This window comes from Ammospiza nelsoni, chromosome 5, assembly GCF_027579445.1.
Source record: "Ammospiza nelsoni isolate bAmmNel1 chromosome 5, bAmmNel1.pri, whole genome shotgun sequence".
In the NCBI taxonomy this organism is placed as follows: domain Eukaryota; kingdom Metazoa; phylum Chordata; class Aves; order Passeriformes; family Passerellidae; genus Ammospiza; species Ammospiza nelsoni.
Window position 1 is genome coordinate 34,923,473 of NC_080637.1, and position 22,930 is coordinate 34,946,402.

Below are 22,930 nucleotides of genomic sequence, written 5' to 3' on the forward strand. Positions count from 1 at the left end.
TGATGAAAATGACAGTCAAATTTATAAATGTCATGTGGTTTAGGAAGATTTATGTGTGACAAGAAACAGTTTTGGAAACCAGAGAAGGTAGCCAGAGCAGAGGGCTGTGAACTGTCTTGTGGGAAAGGATTTGTTAGGAGTCCTCACAGAAGAGCTCAGGTGTTATCATTGGAGTTAGTGAATAGTCAGTGAGTTTAAAAAAACAGTGGAGGAGTCAGGTGATCTGGTAAATGACACTTCAGCTGGCAGAGCTTGACAGAGAGGTTGGCAAGCTACAAGACTGCTGCTGTAAAGTACTACTTTTGCTGTTTGGATATCCAGACAGAATTAAAATTTAGAGAAGGAATCCAATCTTTCCCATTCAGCCTTGTATTGATCCACTGTGGAAATTGGAGGGATATAACCTAGGAGGGTATCTCTGCCTTTCTTAGTGACATACGGTGCCAACTCCTCCTTCTTTTTAGTTTTGAGTGCCACACTTCATATGGAATTGTATATTTTTCTACGAGTTCCTGTTCTTAGGAGGCTGTTGGCTCTTGAAGAAAAAATGGATAGTTCTTTCTGTAGACCTTGACCTCTCTTTTTGTTCCTGGAGTAGTACACAAGGCAGGAGACCGAGGGTTTTCTTAGGTCTCTCTGTGGTTTTCTTTTTGTTTGGTTTTTTTTTCCTTCTATGGACAGTAGATTTCCTTGCAGTGTGGAAGTTATGAACATAAACTTAGCTAAAGTAATTGCTGTTCACTGGTAAGGGACAACAAAGTAGACGTCTCAGTGATCTGCCCAGGTATAGTTATGAGCTAGGCTGGAGCAGCCAAGGTGGCCTTGATTAGAGCCAAACTCTAGAACTAGAGCACAATTGAGATAAAACATGAAATAAAAATAATTATCAGTATAAGATATAAATTCTGTTTTTTTTTCAGTAGAGGAACATTAACATAAATAATAACAAAATTTCAGGGAAAAAACCTAAAACTGACTACAGTTCAGCAAAATGCAGGAGAGGTGACTTTTGCTCTTAAACACCTGCCAACACAAGTTTTTCTTTTCAGGTATTTAGATTAGAAGAGTGGGGAGTTAAGAAGCTAATAAATTTGGAGGCGGAGGGGAAGGCACAATAGTGTTTGAATTTCTTCTTTTTTCTTTGCCTTTTAGGTGCACACTTACGTAAACACTACTGGAGTACAGGAGGAAAGAAAAAATCGATCAAGTGTGCATGTGCCACTGGAATCAAAGCTTTCAAACACTGAAACAACTAAAGCGAAAGAAGATCAGATGTGTACTGATGACAGAGATGCTCAGGTTCTCCTGGAGCCCGAAGGAGTGAAGTTTGTTTTAGGACCAACACCTGTTCAAAGGCAATTAATGGAAAGAGAGAAACTGGAACAACTTGGGAGAGATCAAGTCAGTGGCAGCAGCACAAACAACACTGAATGGGACACTGGGTACGACAGTGATGAACGTAGAGAGACGCCATCTGGTAATAAATTGGTGTATGAAAATATAAATAGGTTATCAATCCCTAGTGCCTCAGGGGTCAGGAGAGGTCGCTTGACATCAACCAGTACCTCAGACACCCAGAACATTAACAACTCTGCTCAGAGGAGAACTGCGCTGCTGAACTACGAGAACTTGCCGTCCTTGCCTCCTGTTTGGGAAGCCCGGAAGCTGAGCAGAGATGAAGATGACAGTTTAGGACCAAAGACCCCGTCTCTGAATGGCTACCACAATAACCTAGATCTAATGCATAACTATGTCAATACAGAGAATGTAACAGTACCAGCAAGTGCTCATAAAGTAGAATTTACACGACGTCGGGACTGCACCCCAACAGTCTTTAACTTTGACATTAGGCGTCCAAGTTTAGAACACAGGCAGCTCAACTATATACAGGTTGACTTGGAAGGTGGTAGTGACTCTGACAACCCTCAGACTCCAAAAACCCCCACCACTCCACTTCCGCAGACTCCAACCAGGCGCACAGAGCTGTATGCTGTAATAGACATTGAAAGAACTGCTGCTATGTCGAGCTTGCAAAAAGCACTGCCCCGAGATGACGGTACTTCTAGGAAAACTAGACATAACAGTACTGACCTGCCCATGTGAGCCTGGGGAGCATTGAATCATTTGCACCTTTTGTGAAGTTTATAAAATTGAAGATGCGAGTACTTTGCATTTCTTAACACTAACGCCTTTTATAGACTAATAGAACTTTTTCTGCATACTTCATGTACTTGTCTTACTAAAGGGAATTAATGTAGAGCAAGTATTCATTTTAGGTAACACTATTTCATTCTACAGTAGAAGTAATTACTGCATAGCAGCATCACCACCTTTCACAGTGCCTCTTTAATTGATTAGAGTCTGAGTGACATGCCAGTTTTGAATTTATAAATATTCTGGTCTGGTGCCTATACTCATTAATGGCATTTATAACACTTTTTAAAGCCTCTTGATATGTGCATTATTAGCAGGTAAACCTAATCTTTCAATATACATATCTGATGTTCATTCCTCATTGAAGTGGTTCCTCCAGAATGAATTGTGTGTAATATGTTAATTCACTCAGTTTGACATACACAAGATATATTGGTTCATCTCAAGGAATATAAACACTACACCTTTTTTGTCTGTGGGCAAGAAGGCCTCTAATTCCTGACAGTTTTCTTAACTTGTGTGATATTTGAGAGGTCCCATTGATGGTTGTTGATCAGAGCTATAAACACATCAAAAACCAACCTTAAGCTCCTTCCATTGGAATAGAATTACAAGTGACATATCAAATTCCCTCTGAAATCTGAAAATTTTATCTCATTAGAGTTTTGGGGTTTTTTGTGAAGGAATTCACAGGTGGGCTGTATGAATTAAGGCTCTCTTGTAATTTCTTAGTTCAGTGTGCCTTCTTTTCTTTGCATTTGTGTGTTTCCTTTTTATTTGTTCCATAATGTCTTGTTTTAAAAGTCAAAATTTTGTACATAGCTTTAATTGTCCACGATCATCTATGTGTTTGTCTTACTCTCTGCCTTTGACAAAGCAAGACTCTTGAAGGTCAAATGGTTGTCTTCGTCCAATGTTCTACTTTTTTATGCCTGACAGAAATATCCCAGCTCTCCAGCAGCATGCATTATTGCACAACTGGAAAGGTTTATTGTGCAGTTATTGTCTTCCTCTAAAGCATCAAACACAGGTTACATGGGAGGCAGGGTACTGGACTTGATAGTTCTTTATAGGAAGTTGTATGTTCTAGCAATGTGCATCCATAGGTGATAATGTACTTTAATTTAAAAAGATACGTAGTAAATTATCTGAAGGTAGTATTATCTATGAGCATACTTGTTTTCCTTTTGCAGTTGGTGAATTTGGTTACAATGATGGCTGCTCAGTGTTACAGGTACATCCAGGTAGAATGTTGTTTGTTGAATATGCCAGAGGCACCCTTTTTTTTTTCTGTTTTGTTTATTAATAGTCTGAATAATCTTAGAATTCTGGCAGTATTGCAGGTGCACCTTGGTACTAGCAGCAGAAGAGATTGCTCTTGAGCCTGTGATTGCAAAGGAACTGACACTTGTGTGAGCTGGTATGATGTAAAATAACCCTTGAACTGTGAGGAAAAACGTGCAAGAAAAGCCATTTGGAGATCTGAAAAAGCATTAAGGGTCTCCACGCCATATTTGAATTGAAGTTTTATAAAAACCGAACTACAATTATTTTCTGTCTTTTAAATTGGTGTGTATTTCTGTTCCTACAACCTTTTTCTTTGGTCTTCTCTCATTTAGTAGTGGCAGCAGTAGTAGCAGCACCTGAAATATGTCTCTTGCCATACCAATAGGTGGCATCAGGCCACCTTTTCACTCTGTCTTTCATTATTCTTTATAAACTGTATGGTACTGAAATACCAGATGGACAAAAAATATAATTTGCTGAAGTAAAAGATGAGAGTCATTGAGACCATTGTGAGGAACTTAAAAGAGATTTTTTTATAAAAAACCTTATTAATTATTTAATGGTCAGCTTCTGCATACTCTTGTGATAGACTCACTGACTTGTGAGGAGACCTTGGTACTCAAGAAGGTAAAGACTACCTGGAGCTAGGCATTTTAAAGGTGGTAGCCTGGTAGGGCATTGGTCTCTTCTCCCAGTCAGCCAGCAACAGGACAAGAGGACATAGGCTTAAGCTGTGCCAGGTAGATGTTAGCAAGAACTTCTTCACAGAAAGGCCTATTAGGCATTGGAATATGCTGCCCTGGGAGGTGGTGGAGTCACTGTCCCTGGAGGTGTTTAAGGAAAGACTGGACATGGCAGTTGGTGCTGTGGTCTTGTTGACAAGGTGGTGTTTGGTCATAGGTTGGCTTCAGTGATCTCAGAGGTCTTTTCCAAGCCTGCTGATTCTGTGATTCTGTAACTGCTCCCTCACATCTTTGCCATTGCCTCACCTTATGGACCTCCTGGTCTGTAGCAAAGAGAATTTACCATGTATTGCAAAACACTTGCTGGGTTAATAATATTGCTGTGATTATTGTTCTTAGCATATAGCTCACTAAATTTGTGAGCTGCATTTGTTTTGAGGCAAACCTGTTTGATCTAGCCAGCTGCTTAGCAATATATGGTCCTCATCTGTATAGTTTGGACTAATTAACTGGACCCTTAAAACACACCTGTGAGGCAGGGAAGTAATAATATTCTTAACTACTAAATAGGGAAGCAGAGGCTTTGGGTAGATCATAAGTGACCTGCTGAAATTTCAACAACCAGCCATATCCCTCCTTAGTTCCAGTGCACTGTCCTATGCATTATTCTGAGTAGTCTCAGCTAAAAAGAATGGTCTGAGTAAATTTTTTACACTGTTGCAAGTTTCACAATGTTTTCTTAGCTCTGGTTCCCAGAATGGAGAACAAACTGAAATTTCAACTGTCTGTAGCCTTAATTATATTAAGAAGTCTGATGACATATTTTCCAGAACTACTTTTTAACCTGCTAGGTTTCACAGGTGGGATAATGCTTTCTTGTTTTGTGTACACTCCAAACATGCTGGGTAGTCCCTGTCACCCACACTACTCATCTTTAGCATTCCTTATTTTCTGCCCCTTGAAGTAGATGCAGTTGCAATGCACTTTACCCTTTGAGACTTGGTAAATATTTTTCAATTCAGTCTCTTTTAAAGGCTGTGATGTTAGATTTAGTGTCTGTAATCTAGGATTCAGTTTTCAGCTGAAATCTCTCCATGGTATTTAGATCATATTTATTTTGGGCCCACAGGTATATAGACTGAGAAACTAGAAATATGTAACCATTTTCTTTAGTAAATGTGGCATGTTAAGTTTACATAAACTAGGTCCTGTAAAAATGGTAGCATTTCCATCCAATTCTACTTTTCATCCATAATGTGCAGTCCATTGCTGCCCTTCAAACACATTTAACAAGGGGAAACCTTTAACTGTAGGTATTCCTTTAGTACAATGATTTGAGAAAGACATATGTTACTGTATCTTTTAAACAAGGAAACTGAGTTGTTAAAGAAAACAGAAAAGTGACCAGAAGTACATAATATTGTGCTAGAAATACAGGGAATGAGAATTTATTCCATTGTTATGTCAGGAAAATAAACTTTCCCTCAAAATCATGTCAGAAGGAGGACCAATTGTTTTAATTTTTGTGGTGTTTTTTGCTAACTTCCTAAAACAATATTGAAAAAGACCATTCTGAAAACCATGACACTCATTAGAACATCTTTTGTTTCCCCCCAATAAGCATGTTCTGCATTTAACAGGGGTTGAATCTGATGATGTGCATTGAAGCACTGTTCCTATTAATGTCTTCAGAGCTTTTATAGAAAATATAAGTCTTGAAGTAGAAATTTCATATAATAAATTGATAAAATGTCCTTCTCCCCACCGCTCCCCCCAACTTGATGTCTGGATATTTGTGTGTGTTTGCACCTCTGACTAGGGCTTGGGTGTAAAAAGGATCATGGAAATGTGTAAAGTGTACAAATTCCAAACCAGTGTCAAAACAGGGCTGCTTTTTGTAAGTGACGGATCAGCAGTTGATTTTGCTGGTTTTATAACACTGTGCATTGGCTCAAAATCTGGTTGTTCTTGTTTTTGTTTTATATTTACCCGCTTCTCAATGAGAGAGATTCAAGAGAGAACAGATTGTTCTTATTCACTGTGGGTGAAGTAAGAGTGGAAATGTCAGTAGTTTGAGCATACAATGATGTATCTGATTTGGACGTCTGTTTTTAAGCAGTATTCCTCGCTTCATGTAAGGTGAGATCCATGGTGAAATTCCATTTCTGCACTGTACTAATTTATTTAATGGCTGCAAATAAGATGAAACTAATGGAGTAGAAACTAGTAGTGGACTTAAATCTGAAATTCTCCTATTTCCCTAGAGGAGTCTGGTCCTTCATTGTGATAGATAGAGTTAGGTGTTTTTGGAATTTAATGATATGATCTTTCCCATCTCTTCCTTGAGGTAGCAATTCAGGCATTTATATTTGACAGTATTTACTTAATATAAACTTAAGTTCATTTATTATATCTTTATTTTTAATTCATATACACTCCAGGAATAAAAAAATCCGGAAGAAATTCCACCACAAAAAACTGTGTTAAGTTGGAGTCAGGTTTGCTGATGTCCTTCTTACAGAAGATTATGAAAAAGGAAGTCATGTTGAGGTTCTTTCACAATCTTTAGGAATTACTTCCTCTTTTGGACAAGATGAGTGAATCAGAAGAAAAAAAAAGAGCAACTTAGCATCTGCAACTCTGACCATGTATACATTATTTCTTGTGCTGTGCTGTAAGGTATGTGAGTAAGTCTGTCAGATGTCTTATGAGGATATTTTCCTAACACGGTGTTTACTCCAGATTAACGCAGTATTTTGTTTGGAAGTATGTAGGTGTACAGGTAGAAATAGAATATGAGAAATAAGGTCGATGAAACAAGTGTTGGACATTTCTATATTTTTATACATTATGAAGGGCATTTTTAAAATTTTTCTTGCAGTTTTAGTAATTATTTAGTGTGGTAATATACATATATTGTGACAATGTTTTCCGCTATATCCATTACTTTGGTGTAATTCTATTTTATGTAGCAAATATGTGTATATAGAAAGGAGATTATGTAAAAATTATCAATAAAAAATAGGCTCAAGCCCTTCAGAACAGGGACCATCTTCCTCTGTGTCTACAAAGTACTAAATGCCTTGGGGTCCCAGCCAGATCTCCTGTCTGAGACCTGTAGTGACCGAATTGCCCAGTGAGGAGCGTGGGAAGCAGCTCCCTGCTTTCCGTGAGAAGCCTTAGTGTGAAAGGTGCGGTGAAGCTCCCCCTGCCAGTCCCTGGGGCTGTGCAGTGCATGGCTGTCCCCAGCACTGCCTGCCAAGTGACCCAGGGAGCCCAGAGCATCCTTTGCTCCGCTCTTGCTCCTTGGCACTTGGAAAGGAAGTCTGACAAGGAGCTTTGATGTCATCAGAAAATCTTCCTTGTTAGTGGGGTGACCCTTCCAGAGCTTGTTCGGTCTGCATGCAGTGTCCTTTGAAGACAAAGAAATGATTCCTGTTGACTTCAAGGGCCACTGGATGTGCTCCTGCAAGATCAAGTACTGCTGCTGTAACAGCTCTGTTATACCTGAGGACCTGCTTGGTCAAGTTCTTCAGGAATGGTCTAAAAGGATGTAAAAGTATAAATATATTTAATTACATGTACTGAAAACCAAATCCTATTTGTTGTGGTCAGAGTTCAGATAATTATGGGAATTTTGATTTCTTAGTCATCATTGCATATATATTGCTTTAACTGTTGTGTATGAAAGAGGAAGTGATTCTAAAACGTGTGAAAGATGAGGATTACACCTGTTTTTTAATGGTAATGTTATTTAGGAATGGATGTCAGCGAATTTAACTCCATAATAATGCAGGGGTTTTTTTGCATTGGAATATGTGTGTATATCATACACCCACATTTTATATATAATATATTATATATTTGGTACTAACTTTGTATTTTGAAATTTTGCCAAATCGCAAACACGGATGTTCTCACTTGTAAGACTTTGGTACGTAAGACCTGAATGTATAAGAAATGCTCTGGTATGAGAGGAAAGAGTGTTGTATGGTGTCCCACAGTCCAGATGGCTGGACCAGCAGGCACGTTGCCTTTCTCACGTCTGGCTTCCCTGCAGCATCACCTTTGGTCTCCTGCAAGCGTCTGTGTCCCGGCCAAACGCACCGCACTAGCGTCCAAGCTGACTGGTAGGAGTGATACAGTAGTCACCAGTGTGCCACAAATGCATTTATTAAATGCAGAAATAGACATTTCTACAAAGGCCAAAATCTTATGTTGTATGTTCCTTTCTTGTCATTACATTGTATCATATTGTAAGATTATTGTATGTCCTAATTTGCATTATAAAATGTTTTTTCCTACTTAAAGGCATAAATATAGCAACTTTGTATAAAGGTAGCTTTCTAGATTTTTATTTCTTTTATATAAAAAAGTCTAAACAGTGGGAGTACCATTGCCAAATTGTTTATAAAATTTCAAGTAATTTTCCCTGTTCAGTGAATTTGTTTTTACAGACATTCCGTATTTCTTATACTATGCAGAAAGAGTGTATTTTTATGCCATTCCACATTAATCTTAAAAAAAATAATAATTTCACTTCTTTTAAACTGTTGTTATAGAGAAAGCTTACCAAATGTGCATTTTTAAAAAAAATGTGTTATGTACATTTTTCCCCTTACCAGTGCCAACTTCATTTGGAAAAAAAAATTGTAGCATGGCAATAAACTATTGATTTTACATTAAAAGTTGTCTGTGGGTTACTTCAGTAGTTTGCAGTGTTAGTGTCACTGTATTGTTTTGTTTGTATAATCTTTTTTGCTTTTCTTTAAATCGTTGCTTCATATACCTCTCTCTGCCCTCCTCCCTGCCTCCCTATTCCACTCATTACTCAGTAGTAAAAAAAAACCCAAAACAGATCATGGTGCTCTGAAGTCTGTAAATTCATCTCCAAGACTTTGTTTCATTTCTGCTGGTTTTCTGTCACACCTTTGTCATGCGTGCAGATTGTGATTTTTTTTTTTAAATGAAGCATTTTTTTCTTCACATACGGTGCAACTTGGAAAATTGCGCTTAGCACAAGAGGGGTGAGGGCACGGCACAGCTGGGAGAGGAGAACCAGCACTGCTGCTGTGTTCTTCCTTGTCTGGTGTCACTGCCTTTACGCTTTGTAAAGCATAGCTTAGCAATGGTCAAAAGCCCCTTAAACCCAATTCACTGATTTGCTGTAGTTTTTCTGTGAGCATTGGATCTTTCAAAGGCCATAACTTGGATAAGTCTGAAGCATTTTATAATATTTTTTCTCCCAACTCACCACAGTAGCAGCAAATGTGAATTAACATGAATTATTACTTCAGTGCACATCTTTATGAAAGCTGTGATTCCGAGAGAAGCTGTTTCCATTGTTTTAGTTGTATTATTTGCCCTAGCCAAAACTTAAATAGTTTTTGGTGTAACTATGATGAAAACTAGGTATTTAAATTAAATTAGTAGTCTAGTTTTAGAACAGGGTTGTGGAGGGAAGTGTATCTAACTCTGTGAAGAAAACAGGACGAAAGGCCTAACATACTCAAGAACTAATACTAACCAGGTATTGACAAAATTAGCAATACAGGTGAGAGTTGGCAGAGTTTTAGTCATGTTCTTTTTTTGCTGTCTCCATTGGGATGGATTCTGTCTCTGTCCAGTTTGAATCTAGAATAAACATCGTTCCATGTATCCCAAGAGTTTAGTACCTAGCAGCAAGAAGAGAGATACGAGCTGGAATCAGTTCTTGAAGATGAGTCATACAAAATAATACAGGTTGGGTTTGGGTTTTTTTCCTTGTATGACCTGGTAACAGGCTTTGTGTAGAGGAAAAGCAGCGACAAAGCAAAGTTTAAGTGTAGTCTCACACTGGCAAAGCTGCCAGGGGAACAGTCACCAATTTTTCTGTATGAATTGCAGCGTATGGAGTGGGATTGTGCTGGGCATCTCCTGTTCATGACTTGTAACTGGAGCCGAGGCCTAACAGCCGCCATCGGGGATGGGCTGGCAAGCGCGCTGGAGGCCACACGCAGTAACTAAAAATGCTTTTGACCTGTCTGAGAACTGACCTCCAGGAGTATCACAGAACCGCAGCATCATAGAATGGCTTTGGGTTGGAAGGGTCCTGAACAATCCCCTAGCTCCAAACCCCCTGCCATGGGCGGGGACCTTCCTCTCGGCCAGGGTGCTCAGGGTCCCATGCCAGGGATGGGGCACGCACGCTTTCTGCGGGCAGCCCGTTCCAGCGTACGGAATTTCCTTCCCGCAGGGCTCCGGGGCACAGAGCCCAGCCCGGCCCGAGGGGCGGAGGCGCAGCCGCTGCGGGCGGCGGGCGCGGGGCCGGACTGCGGCTCCCAGCAGGCCGCGCGCGCCGGAAGCGGCGGCCGCAGTGACGCCATTCCGGGGGAGCTCGTGGGGCTGCGGCGCGGCGCTGGCTCTGTGCTGAAGGAGGGCGGGCGGCTCCCGGCGGCACCGGCACCATGGTGAGCGGCGGGCGGCGGCGGCCAGGCCGGGCCAGGCCGGGCCGGGGTGCGGCGGGGCCGGCGGGGCTGCGCTCCACGCGGGCGGGCGGGCGGGATGGATGGCGAGGCCTGGAGGCCGCGCCCTGCGTTTCCCCGCGCTGTGCCGGGGACTGGGGCGGCCCCGAAGGTTCTGGAGCCGGGGCGGGGCGACTCTGTGAGCTGTGGTACCTGTGTGCGAGTATTTGATCCTTCTTCATTTAAGGCCTTGGGGGCTCTGCAGATATTGGTCCTTAAAGGCGTGTATTGGTTACCGCTATGATTAATTTGCATTGATATGAAAAAAAAAAGGAAAAAAAAAGGGCGGGTTCGGCTCAGGTATCACAACGCTGAAGGCATTGGGCAGTGAATAGACTTGTTTCGGCTCTGCTGGCTGTGGCTGCCGTCGGGCTGTGGGGAAGGGCCGGCTGGCGGGCGGGCAGAGCAGCAGCGCTCGCACGGCCATGAAAGGATGGGCTGGTCCGGCCTGGTGTGCGCTGCAGTGTGCCCGCGGCTGCGCTCGGCCTCGGAGTCCTGCACTGCGCTGCGAGATTGCGGGACAGATTGTTAAGAACTTTGGCTATTTCTTAAATATGTCTGTTCTCACAACAAAATGGGGTATGGAAGTAATTTTATTAAAAAAAACATTGTTTAAGCTGTTAGGGTTGGGGATTTGCTTTAGAACACATAGTTTTATTGAAGCTAAAACAATATTCTTACATTAACTGTGTTTTAGGCATCCATTTCCCTTGCTCCTGTGAACATTTTCAAGGCAGGTGCAGATGAAGAGAAGGCAGAAACAGCTCGGTTGGTAAGTTTAATTCTCTAAGAAACTGGTAGTACTTGAGGTAATTAAACTTTGTCTTTCCTGTTACTAAAAATACTTTCACTATATCGTGATATGGAACTTCTGTCTGTAACTGACTTTTCTTGTTGCATGTCTGTGAACAGAAGGGAGTTTCGTTAATGCTAAAAATTAGAGAAACTCTTCATTGTCAAAATCTAAGTACTTTTACTGGAGCTCAGAAGATTGATGGCATTTCTTCTGGCTTTGAGACAGATTTATGGTTTCTGGGAGGTTTAGGTATATTTGAGCTGGTTGTCAAAATTTTGCAGTTAAGAAACTTGCCTTAAGTTCAGTTAAGCCTCCATGGAAGAGGTGGAAGGGTTGGTGAAAATGTTGAAAGCTATGTGATAGTGTATAATTCTTGTACTAGAGTAGAAATAAATTGTTCCCTGAGGTATATTATTTTCATTTCAGTCATCCTTTGTTGGTGCCATTGCCATTGGTGACCTAGTCAAGAGCACCCTGGGCCCTAAAGGCATGGTAAGACACCTGCATGGGTAGTCATGCCCATTAATTTAGCTTTAATAGTCACAGTGCCTTTTCAAGCAGTATGCTAAATCTCACATCTTGTAGGACAAGATTCTTTTAAGTACCGGGAGAGACAGCTCTGTCACAGTTACCAACGATGGTGCAACCATCCTGAAAGCTATTGGAGTTGACAATCCAGCTGCCAAGGTCTTGGTTGGTGAGTTCTTAAAGGCTCGATATTTCTTAATTTGTAACTCTGTTGTGGTGTTTTTATTTGTTCTTAGAAAAGTGTTGTTGAAATACTGTGAAAAATTGAAGGGAGGGGGAGCAGAAATCCTGAAGTAAGAAGGGCAGGGTACTGCAAGAGTTATGGCGTTCTGCAAAAGTAAAATTATGGTCTGTGCTGCTCTTCAAAACTGTTTTTTTATCTTCTTTTCCCTTAACCCTGCTTTGTCCCAGAAGTCAGAAGGGACAAAAGACATCTGTATACCCCTCGTTTTGCAGTGGGAAAATTTGGAACAGAAATCTGTGCAGCAGCAGAGGTTCACTGTGTTTCTCCCAGATTTAAATCTCTGGCACTCAGTGGGCACTGTACTTCTGTACAGTTTACTGTTGTGAATGACTGTTCTACTGTGCCACTGGTCCCCTACTGGTGACAAGCAGGAGCCTGATCTATTGGGTGTCAGGTTTCCTAATGATTTTGTGTTTGCTGTGGCCCAGTTTATCACCAGTTCATGCAGCAGACCTGGTTACTATGGTCTCTGATCCTGTATCTGTACCTTAGAGCTTCTATCCAGCTGTCCTTTTGATAACCATTGTTAGGATGGGGAACACAGGGGAGCATCCTGACCATCACCAGGCTGAAACTGGTTACAAATAAAGAGCAGGAGTTTGGAGGATGCCAAGTTTTGTTTGCATCTCTTGTTTCTCTTGGGTTTTTTTAGAGTTCCCTCTTTACACAAAGAGTAAGATCTGGTTTTTTGTCCAAATTAATGGATGAGAAAAATAGCATTAATAATGTCTTTTCCTTCTTCAGATATGTCAAAGGTTCAAGATGACGAAGTTGGCGATGGAACTACATCTGTCACAGTGTTGGCAGCTGAATTACTGAGGGTGATGTATTCTGTTTTTTCAGATGTTTGTCAGTGTACTTCTGTGGTGCCTCCAGTAGGAGGTGTGTTATCCTGTCTTTGTAAAGGCCTCCCATAGCATAGAAAGGAATAGCTTGCTCTGTTGATGGTGAAATTGATAGGGGGCAAAAAACCAGCCCTTAGGTATTGCACCATCATTTTTGGGTATTATTTTTGACTATTACTCCTTATATTATTTTTTATAAACTCTCAAGTATTTTAAGTTGACTCTTACTGCTTACTTTCTGGCTATTGCACTGAGCAATGTGCAGCACTGCTTGGTTGTGAGTCTCAGTCCTCTGAAATCCATTTCCATAGGAAAAAAATCTTGCTAAATTCTGTTCCTTGCTCAAGGCCTGAATTCATACTGTTAATTTAAACTCTGTATGGATTTAATGCTTGTGGGAGAATTTACACTGCCAAATTCTAAACCTGAAATTACTATGAAAGAGATTTGAGAAATGAATAATTCTTCCTTGCAGAGCTGTGTGAGAAAGTCTGATCATCTCAGGGCCAGTAACTGGGATGAAGAGCATCTTAAGGAATGATCTATCAGCTTGCCAAGTTCCACAGAAAAATAAAGATAGCTTTTCTCAATTACATTTTAAATTGCATCCATAAATGAACATGTCTTTTCTAGTTAGTGTCACTATACTTTTTTTGGGGGAAATAATTATTGATTTCATTTAAACAGGAGGCAGAATTACTGATTGCAAGGAAGATTCATCCTCAGACCATCATTGCAGGCTGGAGAGCAGCCACAAAGGCTTCAAGAGAGGCACTTTTGAAAGCAGCTGTGGATCATGGGTTAGTAATGCCCATTTGCTGTAACTTTATATAAAAAACTACTGAAGATCAAAACATCAATGCAAATTACAGTCTATTGGTAAATTCTTCACTCTTATTAAAGCAGTGGGAAAGCTGAGTTCCTGAATTTTAACAGTTGAGACAAAAAATACTGGGTATTTTTTCTAATGAGTTAAAGAAGCTTCAAATTTACTTGTGTGCAGAAATTAAATATAAGCTGTAATTTGCTCCCTGGAACAAAGATCTGAACTCTTACTTCAGATTTTGTACTCACATTTTAAATATAACTATTTCCCATGCCCAGCACTTTGAGAGCACAAACTTTCTAAAGCTGAATGCAAAAATTCTCCTAACAAAACTTGTATTTCAAGTGGAAGGTTGTGTTCTGGGACATTGGAGGGATTCTGTGCAGCATTCCTCAAAAGAAAATCTGGTACATCTAGAGATACAGGCTTGAAGAAGTGGGCCAGGACTCATGGTGGGAGCTAGTGGTAGTTAAGGCTTTCAGACTTTCCACTTTAACTGAGCTCTCTTTATTGTAGTAATGATGAAGTGAAGTTCCGTGAAGACTTGATGAACATCGCGGGAACAACTCTTTCTTCAAAATTACTTACTCACCACAAGGATCACTTTGTCAAGCTAGCTGTAGAAGCTGTTCTTAGGTTGAAAGGTTCTGGTAATTTGGAGGCTATCCATGTCATTAAGAAACTTGGTGGAAGTTTGGCTGATTCCTACTTAGATGAAGGTAAGTCTTTGAGAGTTGATTGTGTATGCACTTGGGAAACAAAGCTGCTAAAGGTTGCATATCTATGTAAATTTGTTGTATGAAACACTGTTATGTTATTATTAAATTGAATACTAAAGATGGAGGATTTTGTAATAACTAGTAATTGCTCTCCTTTTTTAATTTGAAGTTTTACAAGGCCTTTCTGTTACTACAGGCTTTTTGCTTGACAAGAAGATTGGTGTAAATCAGCCAAAAAGAATTGAAAATGCGAAGATTCTTATTGCAAATACTGGTATGGATACAGACAAGATTAAGGTATGTGACAGAACTACTGTTGAGAAACTGTGTTTTTGTAAATGGAATTTTGAGACTGAGCTCTTTTCTCTTTGATTTAGATTTTTGGCTCTCGTGTTAGAGTGGACTCCACAGCAAAAGTGGCAGAAATAGAACAGGCAGAAAAAGAAAAGATGAAGGAGAAAGTGGATCGTATTCTTAAACATGGAATAAATTGCTTTATTAACAGGTATGTATTTCTTGCAAAAAAGGGAGAGTTACATTACTTTCCATGTTGTTCTAGTTCATTCTGCTAGAATAGGCAGTTAAGTGCCTATTCAGCAGGCACTTAGGATCAAAGGACTAAGACCTTAAAGCATATGGCTGCCTGTGCTTAGTGTGATAGTGTTTCTTCAGAGAAAGGATATTTCAAAAAACATAGTTTGATTTCTTTTTTTCCTTAGCTTTGAGTGTTTTCCTGTCCCTACATTTGCTTCTGTGTTGTGTAAAATTCCATGTGGGGCAGATGCCTCATCCATTGACTGCTTTGGTAGCTTTCAGAAATCTGTCCTGTGTCCATGCTACTGAGAAGCTGGTGTCTTTTGTTACTGTGTTATTTTCAAAGGTTTGTTCTGTGTGAGATGGTGAGATGTGTTGTAATTTTAGGCAGCTGATCTACAACTACCCTGAACATCTCTTTGGAGCTGCTGGTGTCATGGCTATTGAACATGCAGACTTTGCAGGTGTAGAACGTCTGGCTCTTGTCACAGGTGTGTAGAGTATTTTGTTGTATGAAACTTGGAGGGGCACATTATTTGTCTGATCATTAGTAAACATTGAACTTACTTAAACATACTTCTTCAGCATCTGTGAATAAAGAATCATAATGCAAAACATGGGAAACAATTTAGCAAGTTAATGCCAGTTGGTAACCTTCTTTCATATTTTAAAAATATTTTCAGTTAAGTTCCTGCTTGATAAGATTTTGATGTTTGTTTTCTAAAGAAAAGATGAAACTTAGCAACAGAAAGAATAACTCCACAAGTTAATACTAACAGTACTTTATTCTGTGATAACAATTGGTTTAAATGGCTGTTGTTTGACTGTAATGATAGAGAAGACTAAGGAATCATCCTTTGTTAAAAATGTGGGCCTGAGTTTTTGACTTGAGGTGGATCTCAAATAACCTGAACAACCTGGATATTTTGTGTGTAACCTGAACAACCTGGATATTTTGTGTGATGGTCAGCATAAGTGTGATTTTAGTAACTAATGGAAATGAGACCTCTGGAATGCTACAGATAATTCTCATTGCTGAAGTAATAGATAGTTAACTGGGACATCATAGTTGATTTTGAAAGTGATCAGGAGGATGAATTTGCTTTGAGAAAGGAAAAGACGCTGACTTGTTTATCGTAGCAAAACTGAAGTAGCAACTGCATATAAGTGTTAGTAGGCACATTGACCCTGGAAACATGTGATTGAGAGGAACACTGCTTGCATTCTGGAAAAAATTGAAAGCAGACTTTGTATGCAGAGCAAATGGGCCTTATCAGACCACTCTGGCTTGAATAGTATAGCTGAAAAAAGGACAAGTTTTTAATATACACAAACTCTGCTCCAAGTCTTGGTTTTTCTTGTGATGCTGCAACTACACAGTGCTGCAAGCTACTGTGGGATTATTGAGCACACATGGGGAATGCATACATGTAAAGAGTTTTCTAATAGGAAGAGGAAAGAACTGGAACAAGAACTAGAATGATGTTGTGTTCAGAGACATTTTGGTCATTGTAGCTCTTGTTTTGTTTATGATACAGCAGTTTACAGATCCTGCACAGTATTGCTGCTGCAGCATGGAATGAGACTTGCCATGCAGGAGAATGGTGGTTCTCAGCCATCATCAGGCAGGCAAAAGGAATACTGTCACAAGCTCAAGTTTTAAAGCATAAGAGACTTCATTTAGTATTTTATAAATACTTAATCAGTAAATACTGTGAAAACTTGAAACATACTGATATTTTAATGCTAGCAAAAATGAGTGTTTATTCTGTTATCAGACACAACTCACAAGCATTTTAGTCCATGTGATGTGAAACAAAACAGGTGTTTTAAGGATTTATCAGCATTGGTTGATGTTTTCTGGTACCACATGCTGACATGAGACAGTCTTGGCTTATCAGTAATTTTAATTTAAATTTATTTGGGGACAATTATGAAGACTGTTTTTTTTCCAAACCCCCCCCCCCCCCCCCCCCCCCGGTTAGACCTTGCCTGAAAGGATGCTTTCATTGTGAGCTCTGATTTCTTTATGATCTTACACTTTCAGGTGGTGAAATTGCTTCAACCTTTGATCACCCTGAGCTAGTAAAACTAGGAAGCTGCAAGCTTATTGAAGAAGTCATGATTGGAGAAGATAAACTCATTCATTTCTCTGGAGTAGCAATGGGTAAGTGTTTTATCACTAGCAGTGTATTGTAACATTTGTGTTAACCCTCTGCTAGTGCTGTTCAGTTGCCAGTAATGCATAGGAATTCTGTAATGATTTATGTAACTGTTTCTATTAAAGCCTTGCTTTTCAGTAAAAATCCTGCACAGTTTCATGGTTGAAACTGTGGATGTTTCGTGTTACATAAATGAACATAAAATCATTTTTAAGGATGGGAACCAAGGTTTCTGCTTTTGGAAATTCAGTTGACAAGAAAAGTAGCAATGTGTCAAAGAGCTTGTTCTAGTAAATGCCAATGCTCTAATTTTTAAGGAGTTATGAGGAATATTAATTTTCGGTTAAATTAAATAAGGTGTTGTGGAACCAAAGCAATCGCACTGTGCACATAATTTCATTTTGTCTTTGAAATGTCATCATGTTTGCTTTTGTTCCCAAAATTAAGTAATACAGAACTTGACTCCAGTGATAGCAAAACCATTGTAAATGCTTTGTGATAGCCCATTTTGTGTCCTGGTTTCTCTTTTTAATCTTTTTACATGTGTGCTTTCTAGGTGAAGCTTGCACCATAGTTTTGCGCGGAGCCACCCAGCAGATTCTGGATGAAGCAGAGAGGTCTCTGCATGATGCTCTCTGTGTCCTGGCCCAGACTGTGAAGGACACAAGAACTGTGTATGGTGGAGGTGAATATCAGACTCTATGTACCTGTCATACTTTGGTATTACTGAAGGTTGGATGTGTAACATCTGTGCGTCTTCACTGAATAGGTTGTTCAGAGATGCTGATGGCTAACGCTGTTGCAGAACTTGCTGTCAGAACACCTGGCAAAGAGTCTGTTGCAATGGAGTCCTTTGCTAAGGCTTTACGAATGGTAGGTTTATTTAATCATATTGCTGGGCTAAGACACAAAGTTTCATGAAGTTTACTAACTTGTGACATCAGATATTTGCTTCACTTTAAAAAAATTTTGGTTGTCCAAAGTAAAGAAGTGAAGTTTTAGCAGCACATCTTGGATAAACAAAGGGAGAAATTGTTTTTTTATCTTAGGAAAAATGTACTGGTGTTTTAATAATTCTGCATGTTACAGGCTTGTAAATGTTCATATGCTAACCCTCCTCTAAATGGTTATTGCTCACCTTACCTGCTGGTTAGAAGTGCTGCAGAAATAACACATAAAAATCTCATCTTAGGTAGCTGACAGCTGATTTAGAAAAGAGCAGCCCTTCTGTTCCATTGATACTCTAGGGCTGTTTGAGTGTATTCATACTCTAGCACTAGCTACAAATTTATGGTCTTGCATTGGAGATTGCATCTTAGTAGGAGATGAGTGTGCCACAAGAAACATGAATAGAATTGTGATAACAGACTGTCAGTTTGAGAAAAAATTTGCTTTCTGCAATTTGAATTAGGGAAAACCTTTCTCCCAAGAAAATTAAATTCAAGTGCATAGTAACACTTGGCATTATCTCTTCAGTCAGTGCATGTGAGTTTGCACTGCTGTCATGGAAACAGTGAACAGAATGGTCAGGTAGTTAATGCTTACCAGCAGACTTGTGCTTTTGAAATGAAAACATTTCTCCAGTTGTGTCTGAAATGATAAAATGACAAGATTGGTTTTTTACTTCTGTCCATGTAAAATGAGCAAACAAATTGCTAACATGCTTCTGTCCTCATAGGTACTTTCTTACAACAGAGTCTTGAAATTCTTAGAGAGGTAGTTTGGGTCTTTTAGTTATCACAGTAAACAGATTATTTGGCATGTTTCTGAAGCATCTTCTTGAAATTCAGTTGTAAACTGATAACATCCAAGTATGTTTCATGTTTGCTAACAATCAATCCCTATGTTAATAAAAAACAACCTGTGTTTATCCCCTTAGATCCCAACAATAATAGCTGATAATGCTGGCTATGACAGTGCTGATTTGGTTGCTCAGCTCAGAGCTGCTCATAGTGAAGGGAAGACTACTTATGGACTGGGTAAGGGGATGAGTTTTACTTCTGTGTTTGAATTGCTGTTTGGCCAGGTCCTTTGGGCTCATTAAAGTTGTTCATGTATGTCTGTCACACATATTCAGCAGGGAGAGCTGAGTATGTTGGTTTGTTTGCTTTGCATAGAACTTTGTGTACAGCACGATATTCCTTTTGTTCTATCATGCTTTTGACAGTAGAGTGAAAACCTTCATTTCTTAAATGCATGGTTTTCACCTCTAAAAAACACTTCCCTTACACCGAGTCTAGTTATAGGAAGCTTAAAAATAAAATCATTGTTTTAAAACCAGCAACCAGTTAAAAACCCAAACATCCTTCCTTTTGCCCCTTCCCCCACCCCCCAAAAAAACCCCAAAAAACCCAACTGAACAACCACCACAGAGTGGTAGAGAAGAACCCTGAAGTTAATGTACCTGAGGACATAGTGCTGAGAGTCCTATTGGGATCTTGTCTCCTCATTACAGTGTATAGAGTTATTATCATCAAGTGCTCATATGTAATTGCAACATTAGGCTTTAATCAGGACTCTTGAGGTAGAAGACTTTATTTAATACTTCCCTAACTATCAGTGTATTTCATTTGAGCAGATAAGTTACTGTGCTCTCAGCTTCTTGTAATTTCCTTAAAAAAATGCTGAGTTCAAAAAACCAAAAAAATGCCTCTTAATGTGTTTTTTCTTCCAGATATGAAAGAGGGTGTCATTGGGGACATGTCAGTTTTGGGAGTAACAGAAAGTTTCCAGGTCAAGAGACAAGTGTTGCTGAGTGCAGCTGAAGCAGCAGAAATGATTCTTCGTGTAGATGACATCATTAAAGCAGCACCAAGGTACGATCAGAGTATCTGCATGGTCAGTCACAGTGGTGTAGAGTAAACCTCCTTCTGTGGAAGAGTAAGGGTGCAGAAAAGTCTTGGTTTAAAAATGCTGTACTTGAAAGGGAACCTGACATGTGACATGCTGGTGTTCATATTAGATAATTTTACTGCATTAGCAGTATCATCAGGCCTTTAGAGCCATCAGCAAACTTTAATTGCTGTGCCTGAGTAACGCCTAGTTAATCCTGGGTCACCACTAAACATCTGCACAAGTGGCTGACCAAAATGTAAGGGATCATGCTTTCTTTTTGCTTTTGGCAAGAATTATAGTGAAATGTCCAGCTGCTTCTGAGGTAGAATCTGCAGCTAAAACAGAAACGTGTTTCTTAAAAGGTTTGAGAAGAATTGCCACTCATAGGCAGGTGGGCCTGCTACCAGGTAGTTTTCACTGCTTTTTGAATCAAAAGATTTTTTTTTTAGCATGGTCATGGGTGGTGTGTTAGCTTTGAGGTGGTACTGTTTTTTGTGCTGTGAGATAAAGCTGTCATTGAACACGAAATACTAACTAAAGATTAAAAATGAGAGTGGGTGAGGAGGGGCTGATGGGCATCAGTGTGGTGGGAATTTTCTGATTTTTCTTTTTTTCCCCAGAAAACGTGTACCAGACCATCGCCCCTGTTAAATGTTCTTCAGTACCTGAGGATGTGTGGACCAGATCTCACCTAGTAATTTTTTTTCATGGTCTAGTTTTTGTGAGGTTATGGAAGAGAAGCTTGAGACAAACGGATCTCCATCAATGGCACTGTCTTCAGTTGGTTTTTACTTACTGGAGCTTTTGTGTGTTGTGTGGGAGAATTCACTTTCAGGGGTGTATAAACCAGGGGTTTTATACAACCCTATTCATTCTGTTCCTTCCAGGTTCCACTTAAAATACACAGTAATAAAAAAACCCAAAAATTCAGATTCCCCAAAGTTGTATTTCTTTGTGTAGAGCCAGGAAGGGCAGATCCATGAGGAGAGCTGTGGTGCACAGCCTCAGGCCTCAGCTGCTTTGGGGAGTGACTAAGCCCTTGTGGCTTGCTGGTTTGTGTTGACCTGCTGTGTTAGTATGAGTGGTGTATTCCAGTCCTGGCTGCATAGGTTTTGAGTTGGGGTCCTAGAAACAGGCTCTGAAGTTAGATGGTATCTTTTTTTAGTGATACGGAGTATTACTCTTTTTTTTCATGATGGAAGAGAGTGAGTGGATGAGGAACCTCAGTCAATGCCCAGAACTATAACTAAGTGATCTTACAGCTTTTTACACCACAAATTTTACATTTTGCTCAGGAGAGTTGAGAGGATCATGCAGTTTGGGAGAGAGAGCAACATTCTGGACTAAACAGTCTGAGTGTTGATCTGTAAAGTATTGGGCTGACTTTACAAACACTTAAAATTGTGGACTCTTAGCAGAAAATAGGCCTAAATGTTCACTTCCTGCCCTCTCTGGCCCATGCCTTTCATGTCTGTTGAATGCTGTCTTCATATTCACTTTCCTGTTTGATTAGTTGCTGCTAAGGCAACATGTTTCTCGACTGGGCAAGTTTCTTTGTGCCTAGGCTGGAAGGAAGCCTGTGATGCCTGCAGCTGTCTGCATGCAGACCTGTGAGGAGTGTGAGCACAGACAAGCAGGGGCCCTGTCTGTGTGGGGCCCAGAATGGTGCCCACAGGCCTTGTGACCTTCTGGCCCTTGCAAGTGTACAAACAGCAGGGCAAGTCTGCCAAAGCAGAAAGATTAAGCTGAAGTAAGCAAGTATGTGTGCAAAGGTTTTTCTGCCTTAGATTTCTTAAAATGAGATGCTTACAGAATCCTCCCCTTAACTCTTGACAGAGACTTCAGCTCTCCAGAAGTGACAGTGCTGTGTGGTGAGGGCTGAGTGAAACACAGGCCATTGATAAGCCAGTGAAAGCATGCTCTTCCCCATCCCCTCAGATAAATACAGTACCAGCTCAGTTCCGTGGGGTATAAAATATTGACTTTGGATATTAGAATAGCACCCCTAACTCATGTCCTGCTTTCCTTTTTGTAGGAAGAAATTGTTGGAACAAGATTAGATAAAGAATTTGCTGTTAATTACAAAGAAGGACTTTTTAACTTGGCAAGATGCTAGTATACTTTTATTTAATTTCACCAGGAGCACACTACATGGGTGCCAGCCAGATGCAAATTTGGACTTCATTTTACAACACAACAAGTGCTAGCAGAGTCTATGTATTTCCAGATAATTTTTCAACCATGTAGATGACATTAAACAGTCACGAACTGGCATGGAATCAAACCTTTTCTGGGAAGTCAACTGCTGCTTCTGCAGGCTGTGCTGGTGAGACAGACTCAGAGTGTGCCACCAAGGGCTTTCCATCCTTGTTAAAAAACCTGTCACCTAATTCAACCATGCTATGGAGTCTATAAAGTTTAAAATGTCACTTTGAGCCAGATTTCTGTTACTCACTTAAAGCAAAGCTTAGGAAAAAAGTGCATTTTTAGGGGATCTGAACTGCTCCAAGTTGCAAGCTTGAGAAATACCCAGCTGAAATCGTCTGAATAAAGTTTGTCTCGTCAGATTATGTGCAAGCTTATAGTGACAGCTCACAGGCCTGGATTTTATTCATGCAACTTTACCTTTGCAGCTCCTGTGGCTTTTCCTTTTTAGTCAGGCTTTGATTTTCTTCTTTGCTCCTGCATGAAAACTTTTCCTTTACAGCTGTCCTTAGAGGCAGTGCTGTCAGTAACAAAACCCAGCACCAAAGCCTACAGCTTTCCTCACCATCATTTGAATACTGCTCAGCAGTGATGAAACAGTTGTCACAA

At 40.0% G+C, this 22,930-nt stretch overlaps 2 protein-coding genes across 3 annotated transcripts in view; both read left to right on the forward strand.

Annotated features, from left to right (window-relative positions):
* Positions 1-8,812, forward strand: part of FRS2 (fibroblast growth factor receptor substrate 2) — a 50,169-nt gene extending 41,357 nt beyond the window's left edge. For both annotated transcript variants that reach the window (XM_059471764.1, XM_059471763.1), the window contains one exon: positions 1,153-8,812. In XM_059471764.1, coding sequence (XP_059327747.1) covers positions 1,153-2,103 — 951 coding nt within the window. In that variant the 3' untranslated portion in view covers positions 2,104-8,812. The remainder of the gene's footprint in view (positions 1-1,152) is intronic.
* Positions 8,813-10,462: 1,650 nt separating this feature from the next.
* On the forward strand, positions 10,463-21,046 carry CCT2 (chaperonin containing TCP1 subunit 2). The gene is made up of 16 exons (XM_059471970.1): positions 10,463-10,573; positions 11,325-11,399; positions 11,850-11,915; positions 12,009-12,120; positions 12,940-13,016; positions 13,728-13,840; positions 14,383-14,585; positions 14,782-14,882; positions 14,963-15,090; positions 15,507-15,610; positions 17,167-17,286; positions 17,838-17,966; positions 18,051-18,154; positions 19,161-19,260; positions 19,956-20,097; positions 20,737-21,046. The coding sequence occupies exons 1-16, from the start codon at positions 10,571-10,573 to the stop codon at positions 20,765-20,767; spliced, it is 1,608 nt and encodes a 535-aa protein (XP_059327953.1). The 5' UTR covers positions 10,463-10,570; the 3' UTR covers positions 20,768-21,046.
* The last annotated feature ends 1,884 nt before the right edge of the window (positions 21,047-22,930 follow it).